The sequence below is a fragment of the Anser cygnoides genome, chromosome 2 (genome assembly GCF_040182565.1).
Source record: "Anser cygnoides isolate HZ-2024a breed goose chromosome 2, Taihu_goose_T2T_genome, whole genome shotgun sequence".
NCBI classification, from domain to species: Eukaryota; Metazoa; Chordata; class Aves; order Anseriformes; family Anatidae; genus Anser; species Anser cygnoides.
In genome coordinates, this window is record NC_089874.1 from 107627489 (window position 1) to 107642011 (window position 14523).

At 36.1% G+C, this 14523-nt stretch overlaps 1 protein-coding gene across 1 annotated transcript in view; it reads right to left on the bottom strand.

The window, feature by feature from the left end:
• Window positions 1-14523, bottom strand: part of CEP192 (centrosomal protein 192) — an 84910-nt gene that overhangs the window by 34950 nt on the left and 35437 nt on the right. Inside the window, exons 25-36 of the mRNA XM_048077134.2 lie at window positions 13220-14252; window positions 12967-13093; window positions 11336-11507; window positions 9471-10362; window positions 7769-7917; window positions 5720-5950; window positions 4407-4532; window positions 3361-3504; window positions 3111-3174; window positions 2323-2462; window positions 2099-2191; window positions 951-1066 (exon numbers count right to left, since the gene is read on the bottom strand). Of these exons, the coding sequence (XP_047933091.2) occupies window positions 951-1066; window positions 2099-2191; window positions 2323-2462; window positions 3111-3174; window positions 3361-3504; window positions 4407-4532; window positions 5720-5950; window positions 7769-7917; window positions 9471-10362; window positions 11336-11507; window positions 12967-13093; window positions 13220-14252 (3287 nt within the window). The remainder of the gene's footprint in view (window positions 1-950; window positions 1067-2098; window positions 2192-2322; window positions 2463-3110; window positions 3175-3360; window positions 3505-4406; window positions 4533-5719; window positions 5951-7768; window positions 7918-9470; window positions 10363-11335; window positions 11508-12966; window positions 13094-13219; window positions 14253-14523) is intronic.

A 14523-nucleotide genomic window follows, 5' to 3' on the forward strand; every position in this document is an offset into this window, starting at 1 on the left:
GCAAGTGAACTTAAAAGGTTCTAACGCTGCTGAGCGCCTAGAGGCTGTAAAGCAAAGCAGTTATGCACAAGGCCACAGGAAAGCACAGATCAATCACTTCGCATGCCTATCCATTAGGATCATACTGTCATTAGCACAGAACTCAGCTTTTAATTTAATGCACTGGGTATGCCCAATTAAGCTAGATAGTGAAGCTGAACATATTTTGGACAGATTTTGTCTATCCTTGCTCTATTTTAGAGGAAGTTTTATTATAAGCTATACTTATTAAACTGTTATTATTTATACTATTTACTATACCATATATACACTATACTATTATTTATACTAAACTAGTATTTATTAAACTATTTTAAAACTATATTTATTATAAACTATATAAACTATTTATATATAAGTGTAATTATTCATATATTTTCCATTTGTAAGTTAAATACACACATTAGGATTATACAAGATTTACGTAGTAACCTCTGTTCAGTTACAGCAGCCAAAATTAATACTTTTGATGATCTCTGCTTCAGGTTTTCAGCTGTAGAACAGAAAAATTATTTCCCTTGACTCAACTAGATGAAGGAAAGGGAAGGTACTGAAGGGGCTGCACAAGTTAAGTATTTTAAAACTTTGCTGTACTTTAGAAGCAAGTACCACAAAAGGTACTGAGGGAATTACTGTTTTTTGTTTTGTTTTTAAAACAACAAGTTTCAAGATAGCTGCTGATTTGTGACAGGGAAAATTGCCTAAATGTTAAGCTATGCACAGCAAACGAGGCAGGGAATCTATGGAACAGGCGATGCTTAGCAAAAATCTAGTCATGAATGGGGAACCAAGAAAGCAACGCAACGTAAAGTTCTCTCCACAATGTCCCCTGCTGGGGAGACACATTTGTTCATGACCATAAGGTTGAAAGTAACCATTTAAAATAGGCAGCATAAAATCAGTTATGTTACCTTTGTATAGACATTACAGTTTTTGGAAAAAACATCACAGTCACTTCTCGTTCTTCTTCAGGAAGAAGGAAGAGATCGCCAGGTTCAACAGCAAAGCAGCTGTCCTGATTTGATGTCTGAAGGTGAATGGGGGGACAAATGGGGAAGGTTAATTTAAGGGCAGTAAATACTTTTAGAACATACAATGCAATCTGGCTGTCCCTCTGTCATACATGCAATTCAGATAGCTTAGATATACCTGACAGCTTCGGAACTTTTTCACACTATCTCACACAAGCTAAATTCTTCCAACAGTTGGACAGCATAAATATCTCTAGCAGAAGACAACTGTGCATACAACAGTAAAAGAGCCACGAGGAGATTTAAAGAATTGAATAGTAACTACAACGTGGCAATGATACACTACTAGCTAAGTAACAGCACTAGCCTCAACATAGGGTACCAACTCTTAACATTACATTAACGTAAGTTTTGTGGCACTACTCATGCACCTATCTCCATGGCCTCTGTTCCAAGAAATTTTGTGCTCACAGCCATCTACTTTGTTTTATACTCATACATAATATATGTATAACTAAAATAGGACCTAACTGCTCCTTTTTTTTTTGACCTCAAAGTGCTAGTTTCAAATGTGTCATTACCCTTCAGTATGGGACCAGACTCTCCAGGGATTTTCAGACAAATTATAGTAAGGTGAAAAGAACGTATATACCTGAAAAGAACTCAGCTTCATACCTAACTTGGCAAGCTGTCTATAGAAAACTAATGCAGCTTTATTAAAAAAAAAATAATAAAAAACATTTACCAATGCTAATATTCCTACTTGTTCTAAAGAAACTTTACTTCATGAGCTAATTAACATCAGCTGTGTAGTGCAGGATTCACTACTTCTACACATTATAAGTTTGTTAAAAATCTATTCATTAACATACCTAAAAAGTATATTTGTTAAAAGAAATATAATCAAAGCTGAGCAACAAAATTCTCATCTGTTTTTTTCCAATTGTACAAACTCATCTGTTATCTTTCATTCTCTTTATGTCAACTTGTAAACCAGTTAAGCTAGGATCTCAAGGCTTAACTATTTTTTCCAAATACAACATTAATGGCACAGAACACATGATTTCAAGATGGAGAAGCCAGCCTACCTTAACTTTCAAGTATACACCAATGTTTCCAGCATTTTTCAATGGCAGCTGCTGTTTGGCTGTTGAATCCACAGTAGTAGACAGATGTATTGTCTGGAAATGGAAAATTGTGTATGTATGTGTGTACACATAAATATAAAAATATAAAATATAATGTATTATAAAAACATATTACTGGAAGAAGCAAACTATTCTTAGAACATACTTTGTAAATACATGCAAACCTGTAAGTCCTTTGGAGCATGTATCCTCGCTGTTCCAGCTCTTGCTCGAAGAGGAATACTTTTAATCACACTGCTAGGTCCCGGACTATCCAATTCCACATCGACTCTTGCCAAGAATTCATCTGCTGGACCCAAGGGATCTAGGAACAACTCCATCAATCACAGAACTCAAGCAAGTATGCTAGCAGCAGAGGCCATTCCTATGGACGTGTTGATCAGTAGCTGAACTGAGACACCTTACTCTCAAGTGGGGATATTGATATAAGCTCTCCCTATCACTCTGACAACAAGCAAACCTACAGGTAAAGTCTCACAGGATGTTATTTAAGATTTTTCCCTTTCTGCCAAATATGGCTGAAATTTTCTAAAGCAAACCAAAAAGCACACTAGCCAAACTAGCTGATATACTATTTCTTTGAGGAAGCCAGGGAAAAAAAAAAAAAAGATTTTTTTTTTCAAATTTCTCATCCATATTGCAGCATTTTCTTAAGCGATTATTTAATTCCCCTCAGCAAAAGAAGAGGGAATTTCACACATCTTGAAGTAGATAATCACTTTATACAGCCTGATATGGAAGCGTAAGTACCCCTGTTAACATCTAAAAGACTAAGGCATAGAAGTATGCCTTCTCCTTCAGGTACTAAATTTAAACATGATACCCAAAACATTAGGACACAAACCAAAGACTGTTTAATTTCAAATTTGCAGCCTGTTTCTACAATTTTAACATGTGCATACATTAAAAGTCAAATTTGTTTTAGTTAAAAATGAAAATCAAATTACTATACCTGAACAAGAAATTTGTTTCTTAGGTGCATGGAAGAGAACCCAAACAGTTAGAGCTTCAGGATCCTGAAAAAGAAATTGGTTGACTCATCTCATGGAGTAGACAGATTTTGAAGAGAAATATAATGAAACTTGTAGCAATAAAACACTACTCAAATAGGTAGGCTCTGTAGAGATCATTACTGTGAATTCAGATGTTCAGAACTCATTTCAGACAGTAACAGTGAGAATCAGTCAACTCAAACTACTTACTTGTCCATCGTAACTTGCATGGATCACATGATTTACAACTGATGGAGCTGCTATCTGAGAAACCGTATCCATTTGGAGTGACTGCTCACTAGGAGGATTAACTGGTGCCTTGGAAAATGTGAAGCAACGCCAAGCTACTGCATTCTGTACACAAAATAAAGTTTTTAATGTATTAAAACTCTTATTGTCACTAACAAGAATACTGAGAGAGCTGAGAAATGTAATGCCATCTCTAAACAGGAAAACTAGTCTGGAAAAATAATTAGAGATTAGCCTGTAGTTTTAGTTGGTATGCTACAGTCCAGAAAACATTCTGAAGATAGTCCAAAACCCTTCTGCAGTAAAAGGAGACAACCATTAGTGCAAGGCTTCGAGAAGTTTGGCTACGCAAGGCCAAACCTGACCAGTCACTGAGGAGATGATCCAACCTTAACATAAGGCCAGTCCTTCCCCTGCTGTCCCCACATAAGGGAACAAGACAGCACAAAAAGCAGCCAGTCTAGCCACCAACGCAGAATCTGCATTGCATCAGAGACGCAAAGGGGAGCATGTTGTAGCCTACAATGCAGGGCATTCCTGCCTAGTGGGAGAGAGCAGGCAGAGTCTCACTCTCACTCCTGCAGAGGAACACAGGACTTGTTCAACTTGCTGTGAAGCAAGGCTGCTTGTTTCAGTCATCAGCTTCCCCTTGAATAGTTCCGTCTTCTCTAAAGGAAGGTTTAGGCAACACCATTCTTTCGCTATCTGCTCAACTACTGACTCAAATCATGCAACACCTGGACAGATTGTGGCTGTGCTGATTTACAAAAGGAGGGGGGAAAAAAAGAGGTTCAACTTTTTCCAGAAGCGCTTTTGTTGGTACCATTACAGCTGAATCAGATTACCACCCAGTGAAAATTATTTCCTTACTAACTTTAGACTCCTTGGGATTTTTCATCTAGTGTCAAGGGCATATTTCTCATTTACATACACACCACAAGGGGTTTTATTAAAATTCAGTATCACAAGAAGTTAACTTTCACATACAAGATGCTTACTGTACTTACTGCATTAATAATCAGTCTAATTGGCACAAAAGCATGGGTTTTGTTGGTAAGTTTTAGTGGAAGAGCCTTCCAACTGCCAGAAGTCAAGTCACCAAAATCCAGATAATCTTGTTTTCCTGTTTCCACCTGGTTTTAAGGCAAAGCAGAAATCATAAGGATGGAAAAGCACCAAAATGCACCAGCATACAAAAGGAGCAGGACACTACATTACGTTAACTGTAACATTTTAGCTAGTTAAACTTCAGGAAAATAACTAAAGAGGGGTTAATTTTGTTTCTATAAAAATACTTTGTGTTGTGATCTGTAGCAAAATACAGCTTTTATTTGGTACACTTTACCATCTCAATAAGATAACAAGATATGTAGAGGTATAGTATGGTTTACTTTTAATTTAAAAATGGAGCAAGTTTGAATGAAGAACATGGACAACGATGGATTTTGTCAAACTACTTACGAAAGTTACATTGAAAGTTAAATTCAAATTAACTAAGTATGAAAATAGTGCATCTATTCCTATATATTCAACTAGAATATCATTAAAACTTGTTAAAAATGCTTACTTAGGCCAAGTAGGTTAACAGTTCAGGGTAAGATGAAAAAAATTGTTAGCTGTGATTAATATACTGACAATTTGACTTTTGTCAGCAAGGTCACAGACAACCACATAATTTGCTGAGACACCTCCAAAAGTAGCATCATGCACACTTCTGCCTGACCAGACTCTTAAATGTGCAACTGCACAAATCCAAATTTAGTTCTTAGAGTTAGTATACTACCTCCCATCTAGCTGTTTTTTATGGTAAGACAGATGATAAAGCATTCCATATACCCATTTATTTTTAATTATGAACTATTCTGAAAAGATTCTCTACAGCCATAAATAAACCCAAAGGAATAACTAACCATGACAAAACCCACTTCATGTAATTAAAAAATGAAAAAATAAAACTTACAATTGGAATGCTTTTCACTATGTTTTAATGCTAAATGATGTCCAACACAGTAGGTAATGTATACTGAAAAAGCATTAGATGTTAAAGACCTCATCCATTCTTTTAATAATGAAAAAGCAGTACTGTTTAATTATTTTCACAGTTGTATATGAATTCTTCGTGTTCAGCTAGGTGTTCTTCCATAATTAAAACTTCCTAAGTAGTTATAAGTTTCTAAAAAATATTCTTTTATATTCCCTACCCATCCCTAACATAAGAAATTCTAGGTTCCTTTGAGGAACAACTTCACATTCCTATTCTTTGTCAGAGCCATTAAAGTATTCATAAAATTCCAATTAAAAAACGCAACTGGCTACTTACTTCTAAATGAGGATTTTCAGCAACTGCTGTCAGAACTACCCTACTTGCCAAAGCTTCTGCCTGAACGATTGTCTCAGCATCTGCAGAAACTGGCCAAGATGAAATGCTGAGAATACACTGAAAGATCCCTGAATGACAAGGTAGGAAAAGTATTTTCAGGTCATCAGTAGAATGGGGTCCTATGATAGTTTTGTTCTTGAACACAAGACATTGATATTTCGCAGGATCCACCTGAAAAACAAAATCTATGTCAATTTCAACAAGCCTTTTGCTGGAGGACAGCTTCTTTCAAATTACTATATTCGTCTGGCACCACTGCTCAACACAAACATCCTGTATGTGGTTTTGTTCAACATTAATTCTTGCATCATCATAATTACATCCCACTTCCATCTCACCCAACTGTAGGCATTTGTTTTAAAAGTTAGATTAGTCAGCCTGAAAGTTGCTGGGGTTTCCTTTCCAGCATCTACTAGAAGATTAGGATTGGGATTATAGTATTTATTATTTTTGAAAAAGAATTTAGAAGTAGAGTTTTGATTTTGGAAAAAAAATAATCAGCAAAATAATTAAAAGAAACCAATTTTACTTGGTGCTTTTGGCCAAAGATGGGAGGAAGAAGTGTGGGGGAAGATTAAGGGAAAGGTTGATAGGATGGAGATCAGCAGTAAATCCCAGCCTTAGTTTTTTACTAGCCTAGTAAATCCTAAAGTTTCTGTTGAACATATTCATATATAATTTGTAAGCAGGAGTGACCATCTGCAAGTCATACTCTGTGCATCTCAAAGGTAACCTGACTGAAAAAAAGAATTTTCATTACATTGTGCAGCAGACAAATTGAATGCGTGTATTTCTTCATGTAAACGATTGAGATGTGACTGTCCATTGTAATTTCATAAAAAAAATCACCACCTAGTACAAGAGTCTGAGTTCTGAACAGTTGCCTAAGATCCTATTGATACTGAGCAACTATGAAAATGTAAGAAAATAAATCAAACTTCCATGTACATATACATCTACACATACACAAAAACAGACTTGTGGATTAGTGATTTTGTTTGTTTTTATTTCTTAGGAGGAAATGACAATAAAACCAGAAGTCATTCTCCTGGAAAAACATGTGCTACACCTGCTAGAAAATAAACATACCAAGAAATGATGCATGGATCCGTATGTACAATATGCTTATATATTACAGCTTCTAACTCCCACAAAATGAATTATTGTCTTATCTCTTAGTAAAAAGGACCAGTAAATAAAAATTGCATAGAACCTACAACTGAACTGAACTATGGACGTCCCTAAACAATTTCAAAAGATTAGCAAGATAGAGAACAGTCCACTGAGAGCTATGAGCAGAAATAACACCTAGCTCCTAAGTTCCCACGTGTCCAGTTGTCAGAAGCTCAAAGCATACTATGCTTGTCCTGTTGCCGTATTCTCCTCTGCAAAGAGTATTCATCAGTGGAGGAAACAGTACTGGTAGACTTTTAATCTAAGTCACTGGCATGCTCTTGAGATCTTTTCTGTCTGGAACTATTACTGTGCCGACAAAAGTAAATGAAAAAGTCCAAGATATCCAGTCTATGGTCTACAAGATACATAAAACCCACAGTCATCTAGCTTGAAGCCTGCTCCAAGTCTTTCTTATCCTGTCACACGAGATTCAGAGATTTTGAGAAAAATGGGAGCAAACTCCAAAAACTATATTAGAAAGCATCCCCAGAGAGGATAGTTGCTGCATTTCTAGGGATAATTTCTTTTCCACACAAAGACGGGAACGAATAAGTAGGAAGCTACACAACTTAACACAATTTACACGTGCAAAATAATTTTAAAAGTCAACCCCATCATGTTGTATTTACCCCTATTATTTCTACTAATTAGAATAAATCAGGTGGCCTGCCTGAAAGAGGGTACCACTGCTTTTGTCTGCCTTAACTATAAAACAGAAAGAACTTACAATTCTCTAGAGGGCTCTAATTTTACAGTATGACATCTCATAAGGTTACAGTGTTATGCTTACAACTTTATTTAAAAAACTCTTACCTTTTCCCCATTTACTGAAATACTGAGTATTCCAATGCTGACCTGCAGCCACCGTTCAGTTGGATTAAAGATGCTAAGAGCAGTCTGTGAGGCAATTCCCACACAACAGGCATTAGGGAACTTCAGCTCTTCTGGTACTTTTACATGTCCTTCAGAAGAAAATATGCTCCTGTTAGCTCCAAGTATCCACAAGCAAATCAGCACTCAGGCTGTCACCACATCAAGTTTGTAAACCCATTTGCCAAATGCTTCCTTGTATCAAGGCAACATTTGACAACTATAGTTTACATAAGAATGTTTTCCACCAGCCTGATATCCAGGATGTTAATCAATTACTTCTTTGCATGTAACTTGGAATTCAAGTATCACACACAAAAATACTTACGGAAGTAGGCCATCCCATGCAGTCACTAACCCACAAAGTGGGTGTACACACACACACCCCTTATATAAAGCACTGTTTTCACAGTTTAATCAGTAGTAGCCCGAACGACCAAAATACAAGCATCAATACCACAACTTCTTTAGGACATTTAATGTGACCAAAAAGGACTTTTTTTCCTTTACTAGAGTAGAATTGCTACCTAAAAAGCTGTTTAGGCAAGCTTACGCTACAGAAAAAAATCTACTTAGAGTAGATTTTTGCTGTGGAAATGCTGCCATCAAAAATCATCTCCAAATCAAAAAGAAATCCTAAATCAAGTATTTTATTTCCAGGAGGTCCTTACTTCTAAAATATTCAAAATAACTCTTTCAGACGAAACGCAACATTATAATGACAACAAAATGAGGTAAGAGTTCTGTGGCATGCCAAAGATTAATTATCCACAAACCCACTAATGGGTACTCATGTCAAATTAAAAAATTGACTTCTCAGTTAGGAAGACACATGTACGACTTTACCTGGAGTAAAATTTTAGTTACTTGAACAATAGGTTTTATTTCTAAGGCCACAAATTATTATTAACCCTCCAAAACAGAAAATTCAAACACAAACATGAAGGTGAAAATATGAACTAAGACTAGCATCATTGGAATTTAATTTCAAGTTCAAAAAATCAAATTTGCCAAAAAATCAAGTCTACACTGCACAGATATTCAGAGAAGTTCAAAAGCAAGTACAAGAAGCCAGCAATTAAAGATAAGGAGTAAAACTGTTCAAGTGTTACTATTTTAAACTGCATTAACAAGATCAAAGATTTATTGATTACTAAATAGAAAATCACCTATAGAGTATTACAAATGCAAACCTTCAACCCCACTAGCTTGTCATTTTATCTCAAAAAATTAACTAGAAAAAAAATCAGAAAAAACAACTAAACAGATCAGATTAAGAAAAATCTCTGAATTGAAATAATTTACATTGCTTTGATTTCGGGGTAAGTCAAGATACAGAGAAACAGCAGAAAGTATGAGATCGAAGACAGTGCTAGATCCTTTAAACAAACATAAAAAGATTGAATGTTGAAATCTAGCCTCTTTAGACTATGAAAAATACCTTTTAAGACCATTAGGAGGACTATAAAAATTGACATTGAATTTAGAAAACATGATTAAATAAAAAAAACTAGCAATACCATTTTAAAAAATATCAAAGGTGCATAAACAATAGTTGTGGTTACACTTAGTATACTGCCACCTTAATAATTTTAGCCACTGTTGTCCAAAACTATGTTTTCAGCATACTTTTTTAAAGCCTTACCAAGACCAGGTGACATCGAAAAGTCCCACTCTTTTCTACTAGTTCCAAGAGGCTGTCCAGCAAATGACTTTAAGATATTCTTGCTCCAGGAAGCAGAATGTGGATTACAAAGCGAAGCTGCACCCAAAGAGCCAGGACCAAGATTTGAACCCAAAGGAATTCCTACTGGAACTGGATTCTCCACATGTCCTGCTGGGATAGTAGAGCAAGGAAGCCCTGCTGGAAGACCAAAACCTGCAGAGCTGCAGCCATGAAACTGAGACAGAACTGTACTTCCAGTAGGTGGCATATTTCCCAGATGCTGTTGTACAAATGGAGTCGTTGCAAGAGAATGTCCTGTAAGCAACGTGGGAACAGAAGAAATTGCTTGGCTTTCAGAGGTAGCGACATGGGGTTTAAAGCTTGAAATAGGAATATACTGTTCACCAGATGAGTTTTGATTTAATGGAATATAAGTTCTTAAGCCAGGAAACATAGGTAATACATTTAAGGATGGTAATCCTTGTCTCTGTGCTTTGTTTGTATGATCCTGCCACACTTCTGCATCAACATTTACAGAAAGTGGCTCGAAGCTGCAAAATTTACTTGACAAAGCTGATTTAACAGGGTCTAACTCTCTATGATTTGCTGCTACATTTGAAGGAATAGATGCAAGCGGCTTTTCATTCTTTGGTAAACCTTCCTTGGACAGTTCTTGGCCCTGTACTTCATCTTCAAGTTTTCTTTTAATAGCTGCAAGATCGTTTTCTTCTGATTTCTCATCAACACTAAACAGCACTCCTTTTCGGTTTCTTTGGCACAAGTAGTCTTCTACATTTTCATTGGCATGTTCCTGTGAAGGTGTTGGGCTGGCTCGAATTATTGTTGTACTAAGTGCACTTGCATTTTCACTCTAGTAAACAAAATATACAGTATTATTAGAAATATTATAAATTCTAGAAAAGTAAATAGGGTTAATGAGACAGACACTAATACCAGTATTGTATCCAACATAAGCAATCAAGTTTGTCAAGTCCTGTCTGGAGTTTTGTTTTTATAACATCTGTGGCTCTTCACTTGAAAAAGTTTCCACTGGGATGGATGCTATCAGAGAGGTTTTCAGCTTTTGTTTTTAAATTCCATCCACATTTACACACATTTTGGAGCAGGGGAGGCATAACAAAGATTCCAGATTTGAAGAAACCAACTGACTGAGATAAAAGAATACTCATCATCCTAATCAGCGTAAGACTGCAAGTCTGAACAGAAGTATCACTCAGAGTACACACTTTGCTAAAGCAGTAAAAACAGTCAGAACGGTTGTCAGAGATAGACATATGGCGGTTTCGGTCCCGAAATCATTTAGGGAAAATTAAGTTAAAACAGGAATTAATAAACATTTCTCAAGGGGTGGGGTAAGAAAAGTATTCTTCCCAACAGCTGAAGCTGAGCAGAAAGGGAGCTTCAGGGGTGACAAAAGCAGATATAGATGCTGCAAACTGCTACTGGAATGCTGCACTGTGTTCCAAGAACAGAATGACTCAATAAGCAATACAGAAAAATGCATAGAGAAAACCCACAAACTTTTTTTTCTTAGGTTAGTAGTTTTTTGAATGTTTGATTATGTTCACATTCACTAGGGTTTGTGACTAATCAAAATCTAGCTCAGAATTTAAATCTCCAAAAACTCAGGAGTGGGCGAGAGAAGAGGGAGAAACAGAATACCTTTTCCCTATGCACAGTATGTACTAAGCTGTTCTGAAACCCTTAAGGCTTTTCTAATGAACTGTTAAAAATTATGTTCACCATTTAAGAGCTCGTTTTGGGAGGTGGGTGTTTTTTAAGAAAGGGAATTAATGCATAATTACAGATCAAGATTTTCTTACCCAGTGTGTCTGCGGATCACGCGTTACAGCTGTGTTTTTAAGTGTACTGTCAGATGCGGAGACATATGTTAATCTGCTCATGCTCGGGCTTGAATAAACTGACTGAGGTAGTGTGCTCTCCTTGCAAGGAGATTTTGGATAATGCGATGTGCAAGTAAAATCAGCTTCAGACCTGAAAAACAAATTCAAAGTACACTGGTATTAAAATACATTTCTAATGATACACCCAAGGAAATGAATGCTACATAACATAGCTATACTATTTTAAAATCAGTCTACTTCATCATTCTGCTTACTACAGTCAATAGAAATGAAAAATCAGCTATCAAATAACCTTTACAAGTCCTGGCTTTGATGTAAAAGAAACTCGTTTTCGCTAAACATGAGTTCATAAAGCAAAGCATTAGAGTTCCACAGCTATGCTCAGATGCTAAGGTCATAGAAAAAACACAGTAAGTTATTAAAAGAAATAAGTATACTTATATCCAATTAGAACAAAGAATGCCAAATGAAATCATTCAACATCCCAGACATCACATATCAGTATTTCCTGTTCACTGCTGAGTTTCTCTTCGTTTCACACACATGAAAATATAGGCACTCTTGTTCTACAAAATGTGTCGAGTACCATGAAAACAATCGAAGTCACTGGCAACTTTAACCAAAAAAACCACACTTGCATAAATACACATACTTCTGCACTTTTTGATTTTTGAAAAACGTCAAGCAGCATGTAATTCTAAGGTCACGTACCACATCCTAACTGTAGTTAAATATCAGGCGGTGACCTTAAGAAGTTAAGGCAAACAATTCCATGCCTCTTCTTTTCAGGACAGCATACATAGCCACTGGCTATGGTCATAATATATATGTTTAAGACTACATGACAGGCTTAGTTGTAATCTTATAATTTATATAGCACTTCTTATTACTGAAGGCCATTTAAATAATATTACCCTTTCAGTTGCTAAGAAATCCTGGAATCTTTGACACAAGATGCAGCTTCAAAATATGAAGTGTTCAAAAGCAATACGAATATTTCAGCCCACCCTCTCTCACAAGCAGCGATGTGAATCTGAGAACGAAAGTGACTGAAATACAAGTAATTTATAAAAAGAAAAAACACCCACACCGTCATTGGTCTATATGGTTCTAGCTATATGATTGCAAAGTTTGACATTGTAATCACCAACCAAATAGCTTTATTTGTAGTAGATGAATTGCACTAGAACAATAGTTAAAGTAAATAGGGTATTTTATATCCAAATTTTTGTGATGAAGTTATCTAAAGAATCTGACTAGCTAACATGCTGGGTATTTTGTATTCTTGCTTTACTGGACAATCCTGAGCAGAAACAACCACATTCCTGTCCATCATCTCTCTCATCATGCCAGTGAGGAAAATAAAAAGTTAACAATTGCTTAAGACTGCTCCCCCATACACACATTAAAAGCAAAAAGAAAGATTAGGTCTAAGAATGAAGTAATAGTTTAATAAAGATCTATAAGCATAAACTGAGGTCAAGGACAACACTACAATTAAAACTTGATCACCCAAAAATCCTCATGAAGCACTAGTAATTCTTATAACCTGCTCCAAGACATTTACCCTGAAAATCCAAAACATTTACCCTGAAAATGCTGTTCCAGAAGCATCACTAGGAGAAGAGTGTATGAGGGGCGAAGTTGAAGGTCTGAAGCTATACTGCTCATCCTCTAAAGGTTGCAAGTCACATTCAGGAAGAATGGGTTGATGTTCTGGTAAATAAGCAGAATTTAATAACAATATTTATTTAAGCACAGGAAGCAAGCCTGTTTTCAAGAAAAGCCTTTTCTATAACTGGTTACATTTGCCTTTTTGGATTACTCTTCAGATTCACTTACCAGTACTATTCTGGGAAGTCAGGGAGAGCTTCTCAAAAGTTACATGTTTCACATTCCCGCTGCAAGCAGTACTGGCCTCTTTGTTTCTCTTCTCTATTTTTGGACTTTGCTTCTTCTCATCTGTGTTCAATTTCTGCACAGGCTTTGCTTTTGTAGGACTTACTAAGACATATTTACCAGATTGTTTGGCAGGTTTCAAGTTGCTGAGTGACACAGTGTTTCCTGTACTTCTCTCCAAATCGTTAAGCGGTTCAGGAACAGCATTTGTTGCTTGATCTGTTTCTGCATCTTCCCTGGTACAACATCTGCTAGTAAGACTGTCAGTCTGATGAGCAAACAGACTTCTCTGTGACATTTCTATTTTTGCTGATAAAGAAGTTCCACATGTCTGTGTATCATTTCTTGTAGGTGAGCAGGTACCAAGCGTATCTGATGTAAGGTCAGCACTTAAAGACTGTGAATGTTTACTATTTAATAAATCTGTCAACTTTTCTGAACATTTTATGCTATCAGTAGTCCTGTCATCATGCTTGGAAACATCAGATGGATTACAGATATTCTGAGTATCATTTTCTGCATGAAAATAATCCAGAAATCGCTTATCTATTTCTTGCTGCTCATTTTGATCATTTAACAAGTCTTCTAGAAGAGCATCTTTATTTTTAACTTTGCTAAGTAAAGAGCCATCAGTCATAAAGTTCTGGACAGATGTGTCGTGTTTCACAACACTCTCATATTCACTTTCATGTCCAAGCTCATCTGTCTTTCTAAGGTATTTTTCCATATCAAATGCACCGTTTTCCACATTGTTAGATAATGCATGATTAGCAGAGAGTTCCATCTCTTTAATAATTCCAGGAAGGAAACATGTTTTTTTATTTTTGGTTGAGAGTGCCATCATCATAGCAGCTAGCTGGGTAGGATCAGCACTGCAGGAAGCATTCGCAATAGCAGATGCAATTGTGCTAATACTCAGGACAGAATCAGAATGATTACATAAGCCACCTTCAAACTTGTCCTCATAAATTCCATCCTACAACAAAGGAAATTGGGTTAAGCACCAAATTAGGAAATTTATTTAAGTGATTTTGCATTTGCCTAATACATTCACATTTCTTGTTACTACATTTCTAATCTACTGTCAACAAGAAATACTACAACAAGAAAATTACTCATTTTATAAACACTACGTGGAACTGCTTGGTCTGTCAACCCAAATGAGGAAGGGAAAAAAAGGAAAATGAGATGATGATAGTAACACCTCACTCTCTAAAGGATCGTGGCATTCTAACAAAGTTAGCCTA